The sequence below is a fragment of the Caloenas nicobarica genome, chromosome 10 (genome assembly GCF_036013445.1).
Source record: "Caloenas nicobarica isolate bCalNic1 chromosome 10, bCalNic1.hap1, whole genome shotgun sequence".
In the NCBI taxonomy this organism is placed as follows: domain Eukaryota; kingdom Metazoa; phylum Chordata; class Aves; order Columbiformes; family Columbidae; genus Caloenas; species Caloenas nicobarica.
Genome location: NC_088254.1, coordinates 6631436 through 6654193, shown reverse-complemented (window position 1 = coordinate 6654193; position 22758 = coordinate 6631436). Strand labels below are relative to the sequence as shown.

At 38.9% G+C, this 22758-nt stretch overlaps 1 protein-coding gene across 2 annotated transcripts in view; it reads right to left on the bottom strand.

The window, feature by feature from the left end:
- The window catches only part of RORA (RAR related orphan receptor A), a 375086-nt gene that overhangs the window by 107927 nt on the left and 244401 nt on the right, over nucleotides 1-22758 (bottom strand). For both annotated transcript variants that reach the window (XM_065641813.1, XM_065641815.1), the window contains exon 4: nucleotides 9992-10021. In XM_065641813.1, coding sequence (XP_065497885.1) covers nucleotides 9992-10021 — 30 coding nt within the window. The remainder of the gene's footprint in view (nucleotides 1-9991; nucleotides 10022-22758) is intronic.

Sequence of the window (22758 nt, the reverse complement as noted above, 5' to 3'; positions counted from 1 at the left end):
AAGTGCTGTATTTCTTCTGTTTTAAGTTGAAACGCAACTATTAAAATACAACAGGAAATTCAACTACTCCCCCATAGTAAAATAACACCAGGCACCATGTTTTCTGAGTCTTTCAGTTTACTGAAGAATTGAGCATAGTTCAGGTAAGCAGATGGTCACCTTTCCATCCCTCATGAAAATTACAAATGCAAACGCAGATGGCATTTATGTACTCAGAAACTCTAACCCAAGTATCAGTCACTACTTTTTGATCCATATAAAACCCAAGAATCGCCTGTACTCCTACTTAACTACATCTCACATCTTGCAAGATTTCTGCAAAGCTGGCTGCACTGTTCTCCCTGCCTGCTCTCCCCGTCCCCATTAACAAACATACACAAAGGCATAGCATTTTGTCAATATACCTAAAAGCTATTCAACTGTTACGAAGAAAGAAAGAGAACTTGGATTTTTGAAACGTCTGTATCCAAAATTCCATTTGGATTCTATTTAATTTTGGGCTAATCTGTTTCTGTTCCTACTTTTCAACCCCAAATTTTAGTTCTTCAAACAGAGCCACACTGCCCTTTGAAGCTTTTTGTCCCTTTTAGGTGAGCATTAATTACATTAATGCATTAGGAGATTTGGAGGGAGAAAAACTCTGACCAGCAAAACTGTTTTTAAAATAAGAGCTTTACAAATATCATCATCATTTGGTCATAACGTTTAGAACAAGTTATTCACTGTGACTTAGAGTGACGACCTGATCTGCCATAAGGAGCTGCCTTATATGTTCTCTGCATGAAACTGTGTTCCCAGCTAGGGCAAATATTTAAATATTCCAAGCTGATGTTCTCGGAGAAAGGCTGTAAAAACTTCCAATATTTTTATAGTCCTAATAAGGTTACCCATCAACATATATTAAAAAGCCCTTTTCAGGTTCAGTAGTTGTTTCAGAATGGCGACTGCACAAGTCTAGCAATGCACTGTCAAATAAATGAGTCTATTAGGAATGATGGAATCAGTCCCTGGTTTCAAAATTCAGATAATAAATTGTGCTTTTTTTGGTTCAGATACCAACCCTGGAAAAATCCATATGACTGAGCTTGCTTTAGAATCATTAGAATTCAGCCTTACTACAACAAAAATGCAATATCGTGTTACAAGAAACAATGTCACGAAGTGAAATGAATATGAGGAGAAAGCTCTAAGGACAGATTCTTCTCAATGTGTGAAAAAAGGCAGCAGTGATATGTCCATGGGAATAAACCACCTAACTTTGGGAAAACACTTTGACTTTTGATCTTTGAACAGACGGACAACCACGCCTAAAGATCATGTTTTAATTCACATTTTAACCCTAATTTAATCCCAATGCCTTGCTGTATTCGGCAGCAATCCATTCACAAAGACCCACCTTTTTATAAAGACTGAGGTGACTTTAAGGACCATTCACATCAAATGGACACAGTCCTGCATAAATCCTGTTTAGTAAGTACAATTATATATATACATATAACTTTTTATATATATATATATTATATAATACCTTAGAAAACTATTGCAAGGGATATAGTCAAAAGACTTCCAGTGTATTGGTATTTCTCTGTATGTATAGTTAGAGCTGCCTAGACTCAGACTATTCACACCCAAAATATGTGACCCACATGTTAGACAAAAAGTCATAAACAGTAACGCTTCCTATTTGTTTTCACATTGTTTGCATTGAAAAATACCCAGAATGTAAAAGCAGATTTGGTGAAGCATCATCTGTCAGTTTTCTGGTACACAAATCACTCAAAAACTGCAAAAAAGAAAATTAACTTCCTGACTTTGCCAAGAGTAACTTCTACTGTTCTCAGAGTTGGATTAAAGTCTTAGAGTATCACATATTCTGAGGCTCACATTGAGCCCAGAACACAGTTCTCTTCTCTAACCAGTGACCACACCAAAATTGCGGATGTCTGTTCTTATCGAGCTGGAAATGTTAACTTCATATAACAGCTGTGAGAGTTCTAAAGACAGGAGACTTCAAAAACAATAACAAGAGACAATCTGTTTCAAGGGCTGATCCAAGCATGTTTCAGCCAAGAGGAATCCTTAAAGCAGCTGCAATAGGACCAGGATCAGTCCTGTGCCTTCTCCACTAGAGTGCTTTGCACAAGGAGTGTTCACGACTCAATTCAGTGTTTCTAACGTCAGAGAGATGGCCTTAGGAATTAATGGATAGAAAAGAGAAGGGTAACAAAAGGTGTACAACAACTTTCTAGGGAACTGTAAGGCAAGACTGGGGTATAAGGGAACGCTGCAAATGTTCCAAATATATCTACTGCCTACATCCACAAACAGTTTAAATTTATTTTTGAGTCACATCTACAGTCTCTTGATATCCACCAACCACACTGACAGAATTTAGGTGTCTACCTAATGATCTCCCAACACTTCTTCATTCCTTCAAATATAGGCCTCCAAATCGTTTTTCAAACATGAAAGAGAATGTTTCTGCCCATCTTGCACACTTTCACAGGACAGATCAGAAAAAGAAACGAAGCATGAGCAGAACTGGAATGTACTGATTTGTAACCTCTATTAATATGTAGAAGCCAAGAAAGGGTCAGGACTTACTCCAGATAAAGACCTGCAAAATTTCAGACAGCTTCTTTTCTTCTCCCTTATCTATTTGAGTTTGCTAGGTAACAGTAATTTAGAAGTATCTGAACTATAATCCAACATGCACACACATACATACATTTATTTTAATACTGGATGATTAACATTTTGCAAATGCCTACCAGCCTCATTAGCCAAAATACATTTTCATCTCTTTGCAGTTTTTTATCTTGCTGTAGTTTGCCTGCTACTCTGCTTTAAAGGCACAGAAAACCCTATCTTAAGATATTTACCAGAAAACTCACAGTAAATTGAGTCCATTATTAATGGTTACAGCAAAAAAATCCCTTGTAGATGTTGCTCCATATACTCAGAACAGATCCAGAGAAGAGACCTGACATTAGCTTCAAGTGCAGCTAATAGATGGAGTTCCCCGTGGGACTTCCAGGGCGCTGCATTTAATTGCCTGTTCCATCAGCCTCAGAGAAAACGAAATGTTCCCTCCAACTGTGCCAAAGGGTTGATGCCCAGGCAGAAGCCAGGCTTTTGGGTAGCTCACAGAACATCAGAGCCACCAGATTTGTCTCACCTCTGACCAGTTATTCTGCAAGGGCATAAAACATGCATTAATAAAAAGTTCTCCTGATGCTTTACCCACAGCTGCTTCCACATGGGTAAAGAGCCAGTCTCTCTCACAAGTATCAAAACTTAAACAGAGAAAATGTTTCACTGCTGTAAACCTACCATGAAGAACTACAGCATCCACAGAATTCCACCTGCATCCATGTCATGAAAGTCACGCATTCACAGGCAGCATTGTCACTCTGTGTACTTTCTCCCAAGCCAGCCAGAGACATTTTCTGATTTTAAAAATACTCCCTCCTCTCCTCATTTTTTGGCAATGCCCTTGTCGTTCCCCTGTACTCAATAACTCGGCCACAACAAGAAGGCAACATTTGTTCTCAGGCAACAAACAAGTCACTGACAGAATGTTTTGTGTGGCAGGGAATAAAACTGATTGATTAATGACGCTAGCACCCAAACCAAACTTTTTATAGAGATGGTTTCAAAGTGGAATTAAATGTACAACATTTAGCTGCTGCTGAAATGGTTTTCTTTGGCACACAGGAATAAAAAAAAATTTTTTTTTTAAAAAAAAAGAGGAAATCAAGTGTAGCAGTAGTTAAGTAAAAGTTTTGAAGAAGAGAAAAGCCCTAGATAGTTGTCTTCGGATTCTTCACCAGGACAAACAGTGCTTCAAGGACAAGTAGGAAAGTAGCTGCTATTTGAGGCAACTTCATTATAAAATCATTTTTAATAAGCAATCTGAACAAAGAGAGGGAGTGCTCTTGCAGAGAAGCCCCCAAGGGATCTTAAGGCTGCCCAGTAAAGTTATTAGGAGGTTACACACAGGGGACCAAACAGCTATTTTATTGGCCTCAGGGGACAGGGTTCAGTTTTCACCTGTTCTCTTTAGGTGATGGCGCTAACAGCGGATCCTGTTAACCATTGGTTTTCTGCAGGCTCCTATTTTGTGAGTGAAAAGTATCGTTTACTTACTTTAGACAGCATACGAAACACATGAGGTGAAGCAGACAGTACGATGCACAGTAGATGTATTAAGTAATTATAAATCAGACTAGAAAAAAATAATAACCACACACCAACAAAAAACCCCACCACAGTTATTTTCCCTTTAATGCAATCAAGCAAAATAACTAACAAACTTGGAGGAATCTTTAAGCAGTGGCTATAAATATAATATGGAAAGTCAAATTAGAGAAAAAGAGAAATCCAGGCCTTGGGTTCAATTAAGCTGCAAACTTTAATATGCTTGTAGAACTTTGGTGAAGAACAATTCTAGGATATCTGGACATCTGAGGAGCTGAAGACCTGTCTCCTGCCCCAGATCAGCCTCTTAGTTTCTAAGAAGTGATGTCCTTTTCTTATGAATGGAACTGCTTAGAGCCAAAGACAGGAAGGACATGATTTAGGAATGGATCTCCGCTCAGGACAGCATTAAGAGCGTGCCTCTGCCTAAAGAACAAGACAGTCCCTGTGCTGGGTGGTCGTACTGCAGCAACGATGCAGATACAGCACTCCAAGCTCCAGTCAAAGGCTTAGGGGCTTGTCAGGATCATGGGTACCTATTGAGACACCTGAACTTTGTCACTCCAACTTGTGAGGTCTTGCTACATATAGGAGGCAGTATACAGCCAAGTTAATCTCCCTAGGGTATAATCAAACCTTGCAACTACAGTGTAAACTTGAAACATGAATTGACCACCTAGCCTGAAGGTGAGTCTCACTAAAGTACAGAGTCAATACAGATACTTCTCTAGACCAACACCTACTGCAAGGTAAGTATAGGAATAGTCCCAGAGGTCGGTGTGGAAGTGAGGGAAGAGGTTGGGACAGGTGCTTGGCGTGGGATCTCAGAAGAAGGGATGGGCTTACTTCCACCCTTTGCCAACAAGCTGCCAGCTCTTTACGCAAATGCTTTCATTCAGTGGTAAAAATTAAAAGCACACAGTCCGCACTTAATTTTCCAGCAGGAGCTCAGGTCATTAAAATCAGAACCTAGCTTTGGAAAAATTTCTTATCTGCCAGAAATTAACTGAAAGGATCATTTCAGTGTAAGGAAGGAATATTTAATCCCAAATTAAGGAATTCATGCAGTGATGCCTACTGACATAACTGTTTACAAAAAATTACTCTAGAATAACTATTTCAGTAAATCACAAAAAGCAGAAAAGACGCAAGTCTGAAATAAAGGGCAAATACGTTAGAGTTACAAACTAATCTTGAGAGTATAAGTATTTTCTGTTAAATCTGGATATATCTTCACTTATGAAAACATAAAATATACTGTGCTGAATGTGATATCCAAGTACACCTATTGGCGTTACGAGCAAGCACAGATAATAAAGGATTAACAAATTTAGTCCACGGATCATTAACAGTGGCCTCTCACTGTTGTACCTACCACGATACAATCTACAAAGCACAATCACCAGACAACGTTTCTGCCAGTATCACACATTCCAAGGCAGCGACACAGAATAAAGGAGCAAGTGTCAAGACCTGTGGTAGTTCAGGGAGCACATAACAAGTGGTAACATGCTGAACTGTGACAACCCACACCAAACCTGTCCAGATACTGAGAAGCCATTGCTGCCCTGGCCTAATTCTATCTCAGGAAGCAAAGCAAAGTGTTCTATACATGCATGTTTGAGATCAAGCTGAACTTCCCAACAGCTTAATTGGCAAAGGAGCACAACTGAAAACTTGTATTACCAATACAGGAAATCCTTATCATGAGGGCATGAGAGAACAGCCTGGGCTGGTAGGACTTAATCTTAAATTGCCCCGAAAAGTGAGCTGGTCCAGGTATAGGAACCAAGGGACTTGGCTATCCATCACTGGGACTGCCCAAAAACCCCATGCTCTTTCTGTCCAAATGGTGATAATTTAGTCCAAGTACATGAAGTAGGCAGTTGTCAAACAGTTTTGGACTCAGCTCACAAAGAGCCAACACTGTGTTGACAGTGACCTGTAGGAGCACCATCACTGCGGGGTTAAAGCCAGTGAGCAGCCCCTGGCTGGCAGTGGCCGCGGGGTCCAGGTGAGAGCACCCTGCAGGTTCCTGCTCTGCACTCACACGGCTGTGCCACTGGGACCCAGGGCTCCTCATCCTTTTCTGCTGCAGAACAAGGTACCAATGGATGGTAGGAGCTCGTGCATGGCTTTCTAGAGACATGGGCGGAAAATTGTGTAAAAGTAAGGCTTGCAAAATCTATGGGTTATTTTTTTCTATCTTAAAAACATCAGGTAAGCAAATAATTGAATGTACCTGGACCTCTACGCAGATATGAACTCCCGCTACGTAATCAAACTCCTTTGAAGCTTCTGACTGTGGTTCATTGCAATTCAAATAGCAGGAGAAAGAAGGTTCCATTACCTCACAGATTCATTACAACATTAGCCTTTCGGGTGCATCCACAGAAAACCACCCCTTAGTTTGATAGGCTGTCAAGTCAAATTCATTTAAGAAAGCCAGTGCCCAGGATGATCTGTGTAAAAATAAGGTGATTTATTTGTGTGATAGTTGTGAGCCACAAGTGGTCTGGTAGAGGCCAAACTTACTGCATGAAGTAGGGCGAGATTTAGATTTAAGATGTCAGAAATGAAACATTACACGCTTCAGAACTGAGCACAAACCCAAGTAAGTAGGAACTAAATGCCAGGGCCTTTGCAGCCTTCCATTCTCCAGAACTTCAGATCGTTATTATTGCTTGATACAAAGAGGCCTGTCTGAATTTGCAAAAAGGCTGAAGTTGTGCATCAAATTTACCATTCACTTTGAGTACTTTTCTATTCAGAGCATGAAACATGAGAGGCAGAGGGCTGTATTAAAAATATGAGCACAAATTAAATGATCAGAAAAGAATCTAAATGTCGGTCATATCTTTCTTGAGTCAAAAAAGCACTGAAACACCTGAAGTCCCACTTTGTATGGAAGATGAGATAGGACTTGGCCTCTACCATCTGACTTAGCTAGACTAAAGTTTATATAAGGTGACAGTTAACCTAACAAGTCGCAACGTGAGCCCAACAGAGATTAGTTCTACAGAGAGACAGAAGGCATGATTTTTTACTTCAGAAGTCTGTTTAATCTACTGAGGGGAAAAAACATATTTTGGGGTGGATAAAATGTATCCCCTTAGAGCTGCTTGGAAGAGCATTACACTCCTTCTTTAAAAACAGCAGGTTTTGTAATGCTCAAACTCTGATAAACAGAGGATGTGGAGAAGCAGCTAATGAAACAGAATACTTGGATAAAATTGGTTGCATCAAGAACACTGAAAGTCTCTCAGGTTCTATGTAGCTAGTTACATTTTGAAAGACCTGTACTTCTTCAGCACTATATTGCATGTGTACGAATAATGAACTACCATTGAATTCAGAAATGACCTAAGCACCTGTCATCAGCACAGGAGTTCAATTTCAGCTGACAGAACACTTTCGTCACATACTAGTGCCAAGAAGGGGGCAAAATACACCCAAAATCTTAAACAATGAAACCAGGGAGAACTAAGTAGTGGAGACAGACCACCATCAACTTCAAAACCTGCACCATTAAAATGGCTATTAGGATGAAGTCTGAAAAGGATTACTTGGTTGTTTCAAATGCATAATGTGTCAAACTTTCTGGCATTATACTCCACTAAGTCAGAAGGCCATTAGAAATACGTGCAAGTTTACAGTCGGTCAACACCCTCATATGCCATACATTGTAAGCTTAAAATAAAACTTCATCCATATTTCTAAACAGTAGTGCAGACGATGTATATACACTTCACAAAATGTTTCTGAGAATGTTTTTTGAAATTTCTTTGCAGAAATCCTATTCTATGCAACTTACTTTGGATATGTTACATATACTGATACACAATGATAGGCAACTCTTCTAGAATGACTTGACACACAAAACCCCTTGTCATTTGTAGTTGTTAACAACTCAGATTTTAGTTGTAATTTTTGCATTTAGGTATTTATATAAGATTATTTTTTTCCAAGTCATTCGAAAACTCTGAATTTTGATGTCTGCTGCTTCTCTTCAGCAATAAAAAATTTCTAGGCAACAAGGGAAAAAAATGCTTATTGTGCACGATGCTAAAATGCCCAAGATGCACAATTTACATTAACTCCTGCTCTATGAGAATTTGTCATAACAGGAATGACTTCTAAAAGAACTTCAACCAAAACTGAATGAAACCTCATATATATTTGCCAGTAAATGTAGCCTGCATTTTCATCATGCCAATTACAGCATATTGCTCCTTCTATTTTAATCCTTTCTTAATGGGCAAGCTTATCTCCCCATTATTCAGGGAACTTTCTTGTTCACGCTTCAGCAATTGCGTGACAACTGATTAACAAATCGGGGAACTACTCTTTGACTGTTCTCTTAGAACAGCACAAACAGAGTTCTCAACAGAGAAGATGCTGGGACCCTAATTTCTGTCTTAACTAGATTAAAGGCCATATATGGTAAACATTAGCTAATCATCTAACGCAGTTGATGAATACACCTTTTTTTTTCATCATAGGCCTCAAACATAGCATCCACTGATATATACATGATAACACTTTATCAATCTGCCTTAGCTGAAGAGCCTATTTCCTATGCTCTTTAGGTCTATGGTTACTATTTAATCTTCCCTACAAAAAGTATCGAATACTGGAACAGGAGATGTGACTCTTCTAGCAGGTCAGTACACGGCACTGCTGTATATGAAATACAGAGGGCGATTTCAGCTGATTTCCAGGTGGAGTGTTACAAACCACCACGTACAGTCATTAGCCTGTGAACAAGAGAGGCCCAAGACTGAGCTGGCATAAATACCAAATCACCACCTCTAGAGAAGGTGGTCACTCCAGGCCAGGGTTGGGCTCAAGGGCAAGAATGAAATTAATGCAAGACACTTTAGGACACCACTTAAAGCCTAGAAGCTGCAGTGAACATACTTCAAATGCATAACCCTGTTAAAACGCGTATCTCTGTGAATTTTGTGCAGCCTATCGCCCGTTTGGTTGGAAGCCTTTCATAAGACTAACAGGCTCAGCTTTAGCCTGCTCCTGTTTCAGATCCAGGGCAGGTACAATTCCTGCACTACCAGATTTTCAGACCTCCACAGTATGTGAAGAATCTCAACATATCTCCTTTAGTTACAATCATAACATTTTCTTGGAGTTCTGCTTTTAACTCAGTGCGGAGTAGATGAGAGTTGATCCTCAATAATGATGTCTCTACAGAAGATTCGGAATAAACGTATACATAAGTAAATGCACGCATCCACATCCACTTCCAAGGTTGCCACTTATGAGGACTGTTTGTTTATATGGTTGAGAACAAAACAATCACCTCCTTATTTTCATCAAGAGCTCCTTAAGCACAAGCACAGAATGATTTATCTTACAGATTAACGCATAGGAAGGGACAGAAAACTTCCAATTAAATAATGTAATGTTACTTGAATCATACTGCATATATAACAGACACATAAAAATAACCATTCTCCTCACCTGTGTTTTCTGGATACGTTACTTATCAGCTAGCTGTAAGGTATACATACCAGAATAAGGAATTCTGCCTTTCTTCACAACTTTTTCTGCCCTCTGACCTAACACATACACACACAACATATACGTGCACTGTATATTCATTTCAGTGATGTTTCAGCCAAGGATTACAACCACTCTAAAGCAGAAAACCCACCAGAATTTTTAAAATGGACCCTTCTCAGACCAGATCGACTCCTAATAGTCTGAGTGCCACAACACAGCCTAACACGAATTCCATTTGTAAGAGAATGCCAAATCAAAAGATGTTACTTACATGTGTGAGTCTTCTTTGTTACAGAAATACCTGTAGAGAAGAAATGATACCAATATTAGTAAAGCAACCACTGAGTAAATTCGTTTGACACGTATTTCATCACTAAACTGTTTTATTTCAGACACACAGCACCCACTGCAAAAGAGGAATGAAAATTGTAATTATTTCTATGTTAGAGACAGGAGGATCTCCCTGAAGACTTTAATGGTATATTCTCTCTTTAGACCTCATCAATAAATGTTTCAACACGTATTGCTTAAATTTTGTTGTTCAGAATGCATATCTACATGCTGCTGTTTTAAAACTGAAGCTGATGCAAACAGAAGATACCAACACCACTATGGAAGCTCCCTCTTATTTTCCATAGTTAAAATTTTTCCCACACTCATATTAACTAGTGCACATCAAACTTCCCAGACAGAGCACATTTGAGCAGTACAACAATTCATTTGCTATGTTATTAAGTTCAAGTAGTTCCTTGACTGCAAGCTGCAGCTTATGCTCATTAAAACCAAATGAACAGCTCTCTCAATATGAGTATTACTCGCCATAATTCCAAGCCAGATGCAAATATCTCCAAGCTGTTAAATACATACTTTCTGAAGTAATAAAGACATTTTTATGCTAGACAGGCATGTGGCAGCAATTACCAACGATGGTCCAGTGCCAGTGAAATTTGAGAGGCATTTTAAAGAAAGCAACAGCGTGAACAGAACGAGGCAAAATTCATAATACCAACTAAAGATAAAATTAACTCTGTTAAATGTCATTGGAATTCATGCTTGAACACAAACAATATTGTCTCCACTTTAGTAGATAACTGGTGCTATACTCAGACCCCTCAGTATTTAAGCTTCTCTCTCCTTGGGGGGAATTTTATGTGAAGAGAAAGAGGTTACTGGAAGCAGTACAAGTATTTGAAACATTTCGTTTGTGAATAAGGCCTGTAATGAAATTTTGGAATTGGAATTGTTTGGCTTGCTATTCATGAAAGACAGACAGACTTGAATCTCCTTAGCTACCCTCCTATTCCTTTAATGACCTCTTCCAAAAACAAATCACTGTGGAAAAACCAGGCTTTTATTTCAGGCTGCTTTGTTGCGGAACATCTTCAGGAGGCAGTTAGGTTGTAATAACTCAGAACAACAGATACCTTATTTGCAAATTCAGAGCTAACTTCCAAAGCCAACAGCTTTCAAAGTATTCATGTTTTGGTAGATACATAAATCCACAACGCCAACCCCAAATGTGCAGCTATCGAGTTTGACATAAATGCTATGAGGATTTTTTTTTATTAATTGCCCTTGTGTTGCTATTGGCCTTTTGGTTTTGAACCACTGAGCTCTACAAGTGTGAGCACTCGAACCTTTCTTTACCTTGAAAAGCTGAGAGGCTCCACGCTTTGGGAAGAAAAGTTCTGAGCACTCCATTGAGTAATTTTGTAAATGTAAGACACTGGGAAGCAATTTACAAAAACCAGAACACTAGAAGTTGATTATGTATGTGCACTGACTTCAACTGAAAGGTCCTGGCCCAATCTGCACGTTCCTCATGCTAGGAGTTAGGATTGGAGTCTCAAACTGTAGAGCCAGAGAAAGCAATAAGAACAAAAGGAAAACAAGCATAACAAAATTAAAACCTTTTTCTTACATAAGTAGCTACTACAGGGGGTAAATTGATCCCTCAAATTTGTATTTTGTACAAGCCAGCTTTCTCCGATTTTCATTCCAGTGCCATCACTACTGGCTGGCTCAGAGCAGGCGGACAGGACAGGACAGCCGTGTGCATCAAGGAGGGGAGTGTTCCCACAGCAGCGATAGCTTCGGGCAAGAAGAGGGGCAGAGGGAGAAGCAGCAGAGAGATCTGAAGGGTCTATGTGAAAATGCATGAAAATGAACTCATGCACACTTTGGTGCGAGTGCAAAAACCCCTCTAAGTTTTTCTAAAGGTCTGCCTTACCCTTTGAATTTGAAACTACAGCTGTCATTAGAAAATTTGTTCTTCCACCAAGGAAGAGCATTTTTGCTGCTGTTTGACTTCTTGAGTGACCACTGAACAGCATGTACAGCTCCTGACAGTCTTCATCATCATGAACTGTCCTAACGTTCTCTTGGCAGAAGTACTGGCCCTGCCCTTGCCTATCTGGCCAGCTCTTACAATTTTAAGGATGTTTTATGGAATGGGAAATGCAGAGAAAAAGGTCTTAAATCTGTACACCATTTGCAAAACTACCTCTCCCACCACTAGTGCTAATAAATGGATACATCAGTGCTCTTTCAGCATTATGGGAGCCATATGTGTACTTTTCTCCGAAATTAATGCTTTCTGTAAAATCACTTTGAACAGAAAGTGCTTATGCTGTCACTTCTGATTACTCACAGCCTCTTCACAATGGGATTTGCCACAGCACAAAACAGACTTAGCTGTATTCGCTGACTGAGGGCCTGCTTTCCCCCAATACTTGGAACAGTGATGGAAATATTAGTGCTTGCTTTTTTTTTTTTTTTAAATATATGAGATGAGTGGTGGGTTTTTCCAATCAGATGTTTCCATAATAATTACTGATTACCAGCTGGTAAGGCCTTTAAGCTGTTTTATGCAGATATTTTTAGATAACCTTTTAAAACAGCAGCTTGGAGGTAGGCTTTTTTGCATCTTCTTCATAATTTACACTGGTAGTTGCAGTGAAAACTGCGAGAGTATTTTACTTTGAACTGTGGTTTTACAGTGACTAACTGCAATCTGGTGCAACAAGGATAATGTTGTGAGTTCAACAGGATTAGATTTAAATTAATCAGGAATCTTTACTCACATTCAAATCAGTTGTGAATTTTTAAGAAGCCTTCCCTTTCACAGTGAACGCGACTAGAAAAAAGTGAGCAAAAATGTACCAACATATCCAAACAGTTACTTAGGTTAGATACATTATAACTAGTGCTTTAAATATACATATTAAGTATGCAACACACTGCTACATCACTGCAGTCAGTTTCAGTTTTAATGCAGGAAGCCAATGACTCGGCTATTCAGAACATTCAAGAAGTACAATAATCTCCTAGAAATGCGTTTATTATGAACAACAACAAAAAATCAGTCTGAAAACTACTTAATGTGAAAAAGGGGAGTTAAAAGACCTTTGGCTTTCTTTGAGCCAGTGCTAACTCCCCCACACATGTAAGTTTGAGTGACTTTCCTATGAGCCGCATCCTAGACGTCTTACGCAGGCGACTTATCAGCTCTTATGAAATTAACATGATCTCTTGAGAAACTAATTCTGCAAGTCCAACATCAGTGATTTTCTTCACAAGACTAGGCGCGATTAACTGGGATTGCTCTTGTTTGTAAATATTTCTGCAACCGGACCACCGCTTTAGGTAGATTTGAGTAGACACTATATAGTAAACCCCAAACCTAATAACACCACTGAAAGACGAAGATCAATTTATTTTTAATAAGTGGAGCACAAAGAACCTACTGATTCCTTTCAAAGTGTTACTTAATGTAAAATCCCACTTTAATGGGCTTCATTTCAAGATGTGATAGACTGGAGTAATATGTGACTGCTTGCCATTATTAGCAGTGTCCTCAACAGCCAGCTTTCCATTCTTATTTAACAAATTTAAGAAAAAAAAATAGAGGAAGAAACAACCCTAAATTTAGTGTTGCTAATACAGAAAGACTTCCTGACTTAACCAACTAGACTTCAAAGTGAAGCAAAGGAAATGTCACGAAAATACCACAATATATCACTGCCATGGTTATCAGTGAGTGAAAGTTTCAGTATTATGGTTATCACAGAATTTATCACTTCAGCAGTGCGATTTGACATTCCTGATCAACACCAAATCTTAAACAAATTAACTTCTTAGACTTTTCATTGTTGCTATGCAATGCTCTTTGCAACAACAATTGATTTTTTAAAATGAAAATAATTCATACACCATTCCCTTTCCCCCTCCCACTAACGATATGTAATTTGCCATGATGGCTGGTATTTACAAAAATAGCTTTCTGGACGCAATGAACTTTGAAAAGAGTATCTACCAACAGAGACAGGATATTCTTTTGCAAGCGGTTAGCCTGACTGACCTTCACTAGCCAACTTCAAATAGAGATAATGTCTTCAAGTACAAAAAGAGACTCAGATATTTTATACATCATAAGCTGTTTCTCACAGTTGCCCATCCAAATAAAGCAGCATAATGAAACACTGCTTCCTGTGCGAACCCAGATCCCTGCTGCTGTCGTACAGTTGTCAACTTCCCATATTTCAAGGGGAAAACATACTTTGATGTACAGAAAGATAAGTAAAAAGTCCCCTGTCTGGCAGTGTACATTACTCTGCAGAATATCAAAGGAGGATATTCTTGAGCGCAAGAAAACTCTTCTTTGGGAGTTTGTACGGATAAACACATGCACCGCTGGCAAAGCTCGGAACTCATCTCCAGGACTGCTGTTAAGCACCATTGGCTTTGCTTTGCTTTTTGTGCTAAAATCAGGTGGTTAACATTGCTCTGATGACAGTATATCTATATAGATGGTATAGGCGTATGATGCTTTGCTGATGTGGGTGTGTATATTTATATCATACATACATACATACATACATATATATATATATATATATAAAAACTGTCTTCTACCCTCCCTTCAAGCCAGCATTATGGCTCTAGTATGTTTTGGAACGTTGTCATTCTATGATGGACTGGAAATCTTGGGCAAAAAGTTAAAATTTTAAAATCTAAGCCTCCTGCCTGATGTATTGTGTAAAATAAGAAAGAAAATGTATTACAAGCTTGGATCCCACTGTGTTTCATCCTGTCACTCCACTTCTTTTTTACTCTGTCACCACACAAAGCCAGCAATTAAGGTGGAAGATTATATGTAACACTCGGGCACTTGCAGAGAACCTAACAAAGCAGAATAACAGATTTCAGTGTATTCAGAAAGGAGCTCATTCTTTTAGAAACTTTAATAATGGTTTATGTTAAAGTCTGTAAGGATCTCTGGCTTGAAGGAACTCTGTGATCTTTGTAGACCATTGTTTACGGTGATGAAGGTAAAAATAACATACATGCAAGTACTGTAAATACAACTTAAGTGAATTTAACCAGACGAAATGTTGTTGCAAAACAGTGTCCTTGTCTAGAACAGAAGAGCTGCTAATGATGATCAACACGCATTACTGAAAGTGTTCCAAGTAATTTTAGGATTTTGTTTCAAAAATTGTTAATGGACACTAATGCTCATAGTTCATTCGAAAGACAAATTATGTGCTAAGGTAGCAAGGATCAAGGACAACATCCACTGGGCATGGAAGAACAAGGAAATTTTCCATAATTATGAAAAAAAGAGCTCTTTTTGAAAAACAAAACCAAAAAACCCAAACAAAAAAATGTCAAATATGATGACCATTATTCTCTAAGATAACATTGCAGATTTTCCCAGACTTGTTTACAGCTTTTACTGAAAAGAGCTCACCATGCAAAACAAGGGTTTTTCAGCAGGTCTAGATAATTCGTTTGTTCCCAAGTCCACAGACACATTATAAAGTTCCAGGAATCGAGATGAACATAAATGCTTCAGTAATGAAAAAACTCAACCTTGCTCTCCTAAGATTCACAGTTGTTTCTAAATTGTACCTAAATTCTATCGAAGCATTATTCAGAGCTTTATTTTTGAGGTGTTGCTTTAGTCTTACTCCTAGAATCATATGGTTATATCAGAATCAGCTACAGAAAGTTTTCCACAACACAATTGTTTCACTTTCTACTCAAACAGGGATGCAGGATATTTGAGATAAACACATTAATACCCCATGATTTTAACAAAAAAATCCACCCGCACCTGTGAAAACATTAATGCAAGTGATTGTAATTATTTCAAAGATACAGAGTATTCATAAGAGAGAAAACACCACTATCATGAATTACTTGTCATCTGTATAGTTCTCAGTTAAAAGAATTCCCTGTTCTTGCTAGATTTTTCCCAAATCAAAAATTGTTAACAGACCCCAAACTGATTTCAAACCTCTGATGCCAAAACTGCTCCAAAAGAAACAAGAATTTAAGAAACAAATTCAAGATCCAAGCCTCCGTGTTTAAGGCTGAGATAACAATACTGCTGTTATTATAGATGCACTTACTGTTAGCCCAAAATTAAAATACTAACTTCTCATTTGTAATTAATATTGAACAAACCATTTCCCCCTAATTAGTTACTGGCTGCTGGCATCGTATGTGACTGCTGGCACAGAGTGCTGACTTTTTTGTTTTCCTCTGATGCGAGATTAAATGCTGAAGAAGTCTGGGAAAATGACAAACAGAACTCTTAATTGTAAAGATGATGACCTTTAACCACTTCTTCCGTCTGGTACAACCTTGCTGAAGGTCCCTCTGAACTTTAACGTTTCTTATGTCCTCACAAATAAGCAGTGTCTTAGATTAGCAGAGGAATCTTCATTAAATAGACCTTACATTCTTACATGACAAATATCTCCAGAGAGCAAACAGCCAGAGAGCAGGCTAAGTAGCCGTCCCACATTTATACTGTATTTCTCATATTAAAAGTCAAAGATAGTTCAGAACTGTATGTAAGAGTGTATTTCCAGCAGGGTCTTTATAGGAAAACCATGAATTAGCTTTGTTTTAATGACTACCAGTTACACGACTGGCACAACAAATCACAAAGGATTTCAAAATAGCCTTGCAGAGCAACAGTTACATTATCAGAATCCAGCTAAATGTACAGAGTTGCATAAAGCCAAACAAGCTCCTCCAGTTCTTGAAATAGACTACAAACTGTAAGGAAACCCAACATTTCTTCACAACTGTCATAGGTTTTCTTAGCATCGTATGTTTACTTTAACTGTGAGTCTTATTGCAACCCACTGTTTTACATGGCTTTAACAGCGACAGGAGAACATTGCCACGAGTACGGCAGACACCACCACCGTATGCACTACACGTTCCCCCCCCCGTGACATTCAAAGAACAGAGTGTCCTTCAGCGGAAGGCCCTGTCCTGTCAGCTTGCTAACGGGAGCAGTTCCTTTCCCCGGCACTAGATTTGCAGGCAGGCAGCTCTGTGAAGTGTGTAGTTTCCTGAGGGGAATCACCTTCCCAGCTGCCCCCCCGCAACGGGTGATTCACTGACTACAGTTCTACCTTCTTTCTGCCCAGTATGATCTTGGACAAAGAATTTATCGCAGCAGATGTGAACCACTAAATGAGTAACACCACATTTGCAGACTCCCTGCTTGTTGCCATTAGGAAGAGTCAAACAGCACTATTTGTAAAAGCAGCAAGTTTGGCGGGTGCATGTGCCCACCTGTGTGTGCTGGACACCCCACGGCCCACCCCACTGCACAGGCTCTCGTCCTCCGCTTGGAAGCATAAAGTTACATTTTACTTGGCTCCTCTCCCAGACCTACCATATCAGGCACTTCATCCCAAGAACACGTTTGAAGTCATTTCGAAGCAACATTTTACTTAAACATTGCACTCTCCATTCTTACACAAGGCTTTCCGAATGCCTTGTTCAACACTGCTGGCAACTTAACATTTAAAAGCATGAGCCGGGCCTCAGAGAGTTCATTGTATTTTCATAAAATTCAGAAAACTGACAAATTACAAATAAAAATGGAGGGTGGAAGCGATCTTCCTGTACATTAACTCAGCCGTTTTCAGTCATTTCTCCAGGTACATGGAAATCTAACTGCCCAGAGAGCAAAACTGAAGCTCTCTGAGAGAGGCCCAGGCGCTGAGATATTGGCTGAGCCAGCAACCACAAGGCCGCTGTGGTCCTGGTGACACCCGTTCTCACCCTCACTCTGAGCCAGTCCGGCAAGATGGGAGATAAGAGAAGCCTCAATGCCCCAATTCTGTGCCCTCAGGTAGCTAGAACTACCATGGGAACATTTTCACACAGGTGGCCAAACCTCTTCCATATACGTAAATCAAAACAAAATGAAACAAAACGGAACAATTAGCAGACGTGTAGCTGTCGTCCTTGATACTTACATTTCATGCATTATTTAAGAATATTGCAAAGTTAAATACACTGGATTATGATTTAAAAATCATCTGATGGATACTCTTACGTTAGGGAAGGGAAAATAATGGGTTTCTATTTAGGACACATTTTAACTGCAATTCCTTTTTCTTCTTATTCTACCCTATACTATCTTTCGATAAAATCTGTTGCATTTAAGAATATAACCACTTATCTTCTATGCTCTCACTGACACTACAGGAGACAACCAATGAAATCCTCTCGGTATTTCTATGACCAGAAAAAAAAAAATGTTCATGAGATGTCCATAAATAGAATGTGATCATAAAACTCTGGAAGCTGTATACATTCATAAAATACAACGAAACACAACCAAAACGATAAATACATTTCCTTAATTCATGAGTCACCGATCCACTCAGTTTTCTGAAATCACGTACAGTGAATGTCGGTGCTGCAGCGGGCTACCCCCTTTTACATACAGTGTTCGCATCTACAAAACTAATCATTTAAGATTTAGGCCTCCAACCATCAGTAATACAAGTAACAAATATTTACCAGTCACAGTACCCAGCCTTGTTGAGCATTAAGCCTTTCATAGCATATTGTACCATACACTGTTTGATATGGCAGAATCTATTTGAAATAGCATTAATATGCCACATAAGCTACCGTAAATTTTACAGAATGGACGTACATTCTGGAAAACAGTCTCCTGCACCAGCTACACACTTCTCACCCAGCTGCCCTTTCTGTAGCTTATGTTCTAGTCTAATGACACTTTTCTACGAGAAGTTGAATTTCCACACTCACTAGTAAAAGAGAGAACCACTTCCAAGTATTCATGTATTGAAAACCAAGTAATTCTTTTGCATGGCCAAATGGAAATGCTACTTGTTTTTGCCCCTTGAAGCCAGTGGCAACTGTATATGGCAGCCAATTTCTTGCAAATGGAAATCCTCACAGAAACCCAGTATTAGAGCATCAAGTACGCTCTTAATGCATGTCAAAACAAAATCTCATCTGCTGGACAAAATGAGGACAATGGACAAAGATTATTATTAGTGTTGCAAAGATGCCAATGCAAAGAGCACCTCACTGCTACGTTTTGCCTGTACCACATTCCAACACACCTTCAAGAGGTTCCTGCTGCCCTGCTACAAATACTGCTTGGTCAGCTCTGTGATGATGGTCACTTCTATTAAAGAATAGATGCCTCCATGGGTGATGCAAATGTACAAGTCTGATGACAGTGGAAAGGAGCTGGCCAGGTTGTAAAATCGGGATGAAAAAGGAAAGTTACAAAGTAATTGGAACTTGCTATATATTTTACCTGAAAGCTGGCATTTTGGTTAGCACAATCCCCCCTGATACAACACAGATAATGCTTCTCTGCTGAGCTGGAGGAAATGGCGCACGGGAAGGACACTATCAAGTGATTTATCAACCCCATTTGCTCTGACATACAAGTCGCTCTGGGAAATCTTTGATCCAAATATAGACACAATAAAGTCCAGGGTAACTTCTGGGAACAAGCAGGAATATCATACAAGGTGATACGCTAGAAAGCTACAAGCACTTTTTTTTTGGTCAATTCCTTTTCAGGCTTAGAATCAACCTGTATGATTGCACTTTACCAAGTAACTTCTGTGACCGGCTATAGGTAAAGCTGTAATGTTTGCAAAGATGTGAGGAATTTAGTCAAAACACTATGACAATTACACTAAGATTTATCCCGCACCAAAAAGCAGGTGACCCTACCATAGGTACTTTTTGTGTTTTCCCTGGTGTTACTGGGTTGGCTTTTTGGCAGTACTTCATATAATGAAGCTAGTGCTAACACATCCTCAAGACCCAAACACTGTCTGCAGTTTACAGACAAAGAAACAGAAACTAAGCAGTTACGTTACTGCAAGTCACGTATTTATGAACTGGGTTGCCAGGCTCATAGCAGCGATCTTAATTCAAAACCTCGCCAAGCAAGGGTTTTCTCACTGCATCTTTCTCAATCAGTTCATGAATTCATCAAGACAACTGAGACATTACAAGATAAGAGTACAGTGTGTCCGAGGACCAGAATTTCAATGCTGCATCTCATACTGTAACCCACATACATTTTAGAAAATGAAATTTGGGCCTCCATTCTAAAAGTAGCTCATGTAATAATGTGCTAAGGTCACATTATAATATGTAAATGTCTTAAGATCTCATCATAAATACACAAAAACCCAAGCATTTCCTAAGGGTTTTTCAAATCATCCTATAGTACTGAATAGATAATTCCACACAAACTACAGAGAATTCAGTGTTGTTTTGTAGATTCTACAGGATTTCAAATGTCAGCTGTCTCATAAGGTATTATTTCTCTGTCATGCAAGCCCTTTCAATATCATGAAAGAAGCCTATTAGGCTGAATTCCTTGTTTTGCCCCAATGACTTTCATCTACTTAACACCTTGGATGAGTTTGGCCTTTAGTGCATCAAATGAAGCAAATTTTGGATATCACGTTCTTACTATAACGGAAGGATTATTTTAAGTTTAATTAAAAGGTCATCAATACTTTTAATAGAGAGCACATTTTCTCTCCTCAGTTGTTCTGTGAGGTGTTTACAACGTAGTGGTTTTGATCCAGAAAAATTGATTCCTTACACATCATCTATCCCAACTGAATACTTTAGCTGCAATGTGCTTGTACATTTGCCTTTCAGTACTCTTTTGAGACTAACTGTTGCAAAAATCACATTTTTTTCAAGCAGTCTCCCACCGTGGTAACTTTTTCCTTTTTTATTTCAAAATATACTGAGGTCAAAACTCAACTTTTCATTGCTTTGCTCTCCTGAGGAAAAGAAATAAGATTCTATTATGTCGTCTTCATCAGCTCCGATGAATGAGGGGAAAATAGGGAGAGGGAAAGATTTGTGCTAGAAGTTAATGCAAAATTTGAGACTTGAATATAGCACAAGTAGCGCTTCAACACTTCAGACTCCTTCAGTGCCGAGACCCCTGGAGAGTTGATTTTAAATCACTAAACTTATTTCAGGAAAGGGGAGAACACTCTGGAGAAAAGTCTGTCGACTCCAGCAAAATTAATAAACTGGCTGCTCCTGATGTGAACTACATTTCTTGACAGGAGTTGAACGAATTTCTAATTCCTTCTTAGCTTGCTTGTGAATACTGCACTTGTTGCTCCCTTTTAACAGTTATTTAATACTACAGCACAATAGAAGTGATAAAAATTGCCAAGTTTCATTCACCTTGCACTTGCAGTGACAGTTACAACTGACAAAGGAAAACTATGACCTTCCTCACCATCTGTCAAAAAGGACAGCCTACTCTTTCCTCATTTACAATGTTCATATACGGAAAAAAAAAAGTTTAATCCCCACTAGATAATTTTTGTTTAAAAAAACCCAGAATTAATAAATTCAAACAAATCTCAAAGAAAGAGTCCATAGCATTATGCATTTTGTACTAAACACAGGGGCTGGTGTCTCGTCTCATATATGTTACATATCTAAAATGAATCAGTGAAATTTATTTTTCATCTAACTGCATTTATCTAGCATAATATACCCCAAATTTGGTCGGACACTCACTTCTCAGAGTTTTTCTTTTCTCCTCCTCTTTGAAGACCATTGCTGGTTCCGCTCCCATGTGTTTAGGATGCCAGCTGTTTTGCAGTGCTCCCCGCAGTGCTGTGATGGTTGGTGATGCACAGTACAGGCAAAATCTTAGCAGATCCCCGTACTTAGGGACTAATGGAGAAGCTTAATTCCTTTACAGAGATGACTATGTTCCAGAATTCAAATGCAGCTCATGCTGTATTTATATTTTAAAAAAAGGAATAAGGCATTAAACATCCCCTTGATCTAAAGTATATTTTAGAATTTCTATAAGAAAAATGCTTATGAGATATCTGAAGTACAATAGATAAAGCCATAAAACAAATTAGAAAGGAGTCCATTTGCTTTTTATAACATATACCAAAAAGTGGCGTTTACCATCTCAGGAAGACACGTCAAAAAGGACACACTGAATCAATGCCCCAAAAGTGACAGTTACTTTGCCCCACAAAGGCCCTTTTTGTTACTGTAAGGTAAGGCTTTGTTTGCTTCATCTATTCAATTATAGAGCACAGATACCATCCCAATGTATTTTTCACTTACATTAGAGCTCTGGTATGCCTGTAGTTGTATGGCAAAGTTAACATGCTCTGCATGATCCTGGACCTAGGAGCACCCTTCCTAATGGTAGGAAAGATCTTCCATTAGGAGATCAACGGTTTCCCTTAAAAGCTCTACTCAAAAGTAGGAAAACACTTGCTGTGGATAAAGAAGGGGAAGAAAAAGCATGTTATATTAAGTGTGTAAGCCCCAAGCAAAAATCCTGCTTCCAAGACATGTTTCAGACTGACTTTAGCCTTTTCTTACCCCGCTCTGTGCACTAAACTCATGGAAGCTATCAGCGTCATGTAACTCTTGACTTATGTTTAAGTCTGTGGGAAGCGACCCATTTCTACGATTTCAGTGAACGGATATGATTGACACAGCACGGTTGAATCTGCCAGGCTTAAGTTATGTAGCTAAGATTTCAGCCTTATGCTCTAGGACTTGAGGGACCTGTACTCACATTCTGGTTTTGACATCAATTCCTCCGATGACTGTGCAAAATCCACATAATTTCTATGTACTTTGATCTCGTACCAACAAAACAGGTGAATTCAGCCTGTTTCTTCCTCTCTTTGCCTTGTCAGT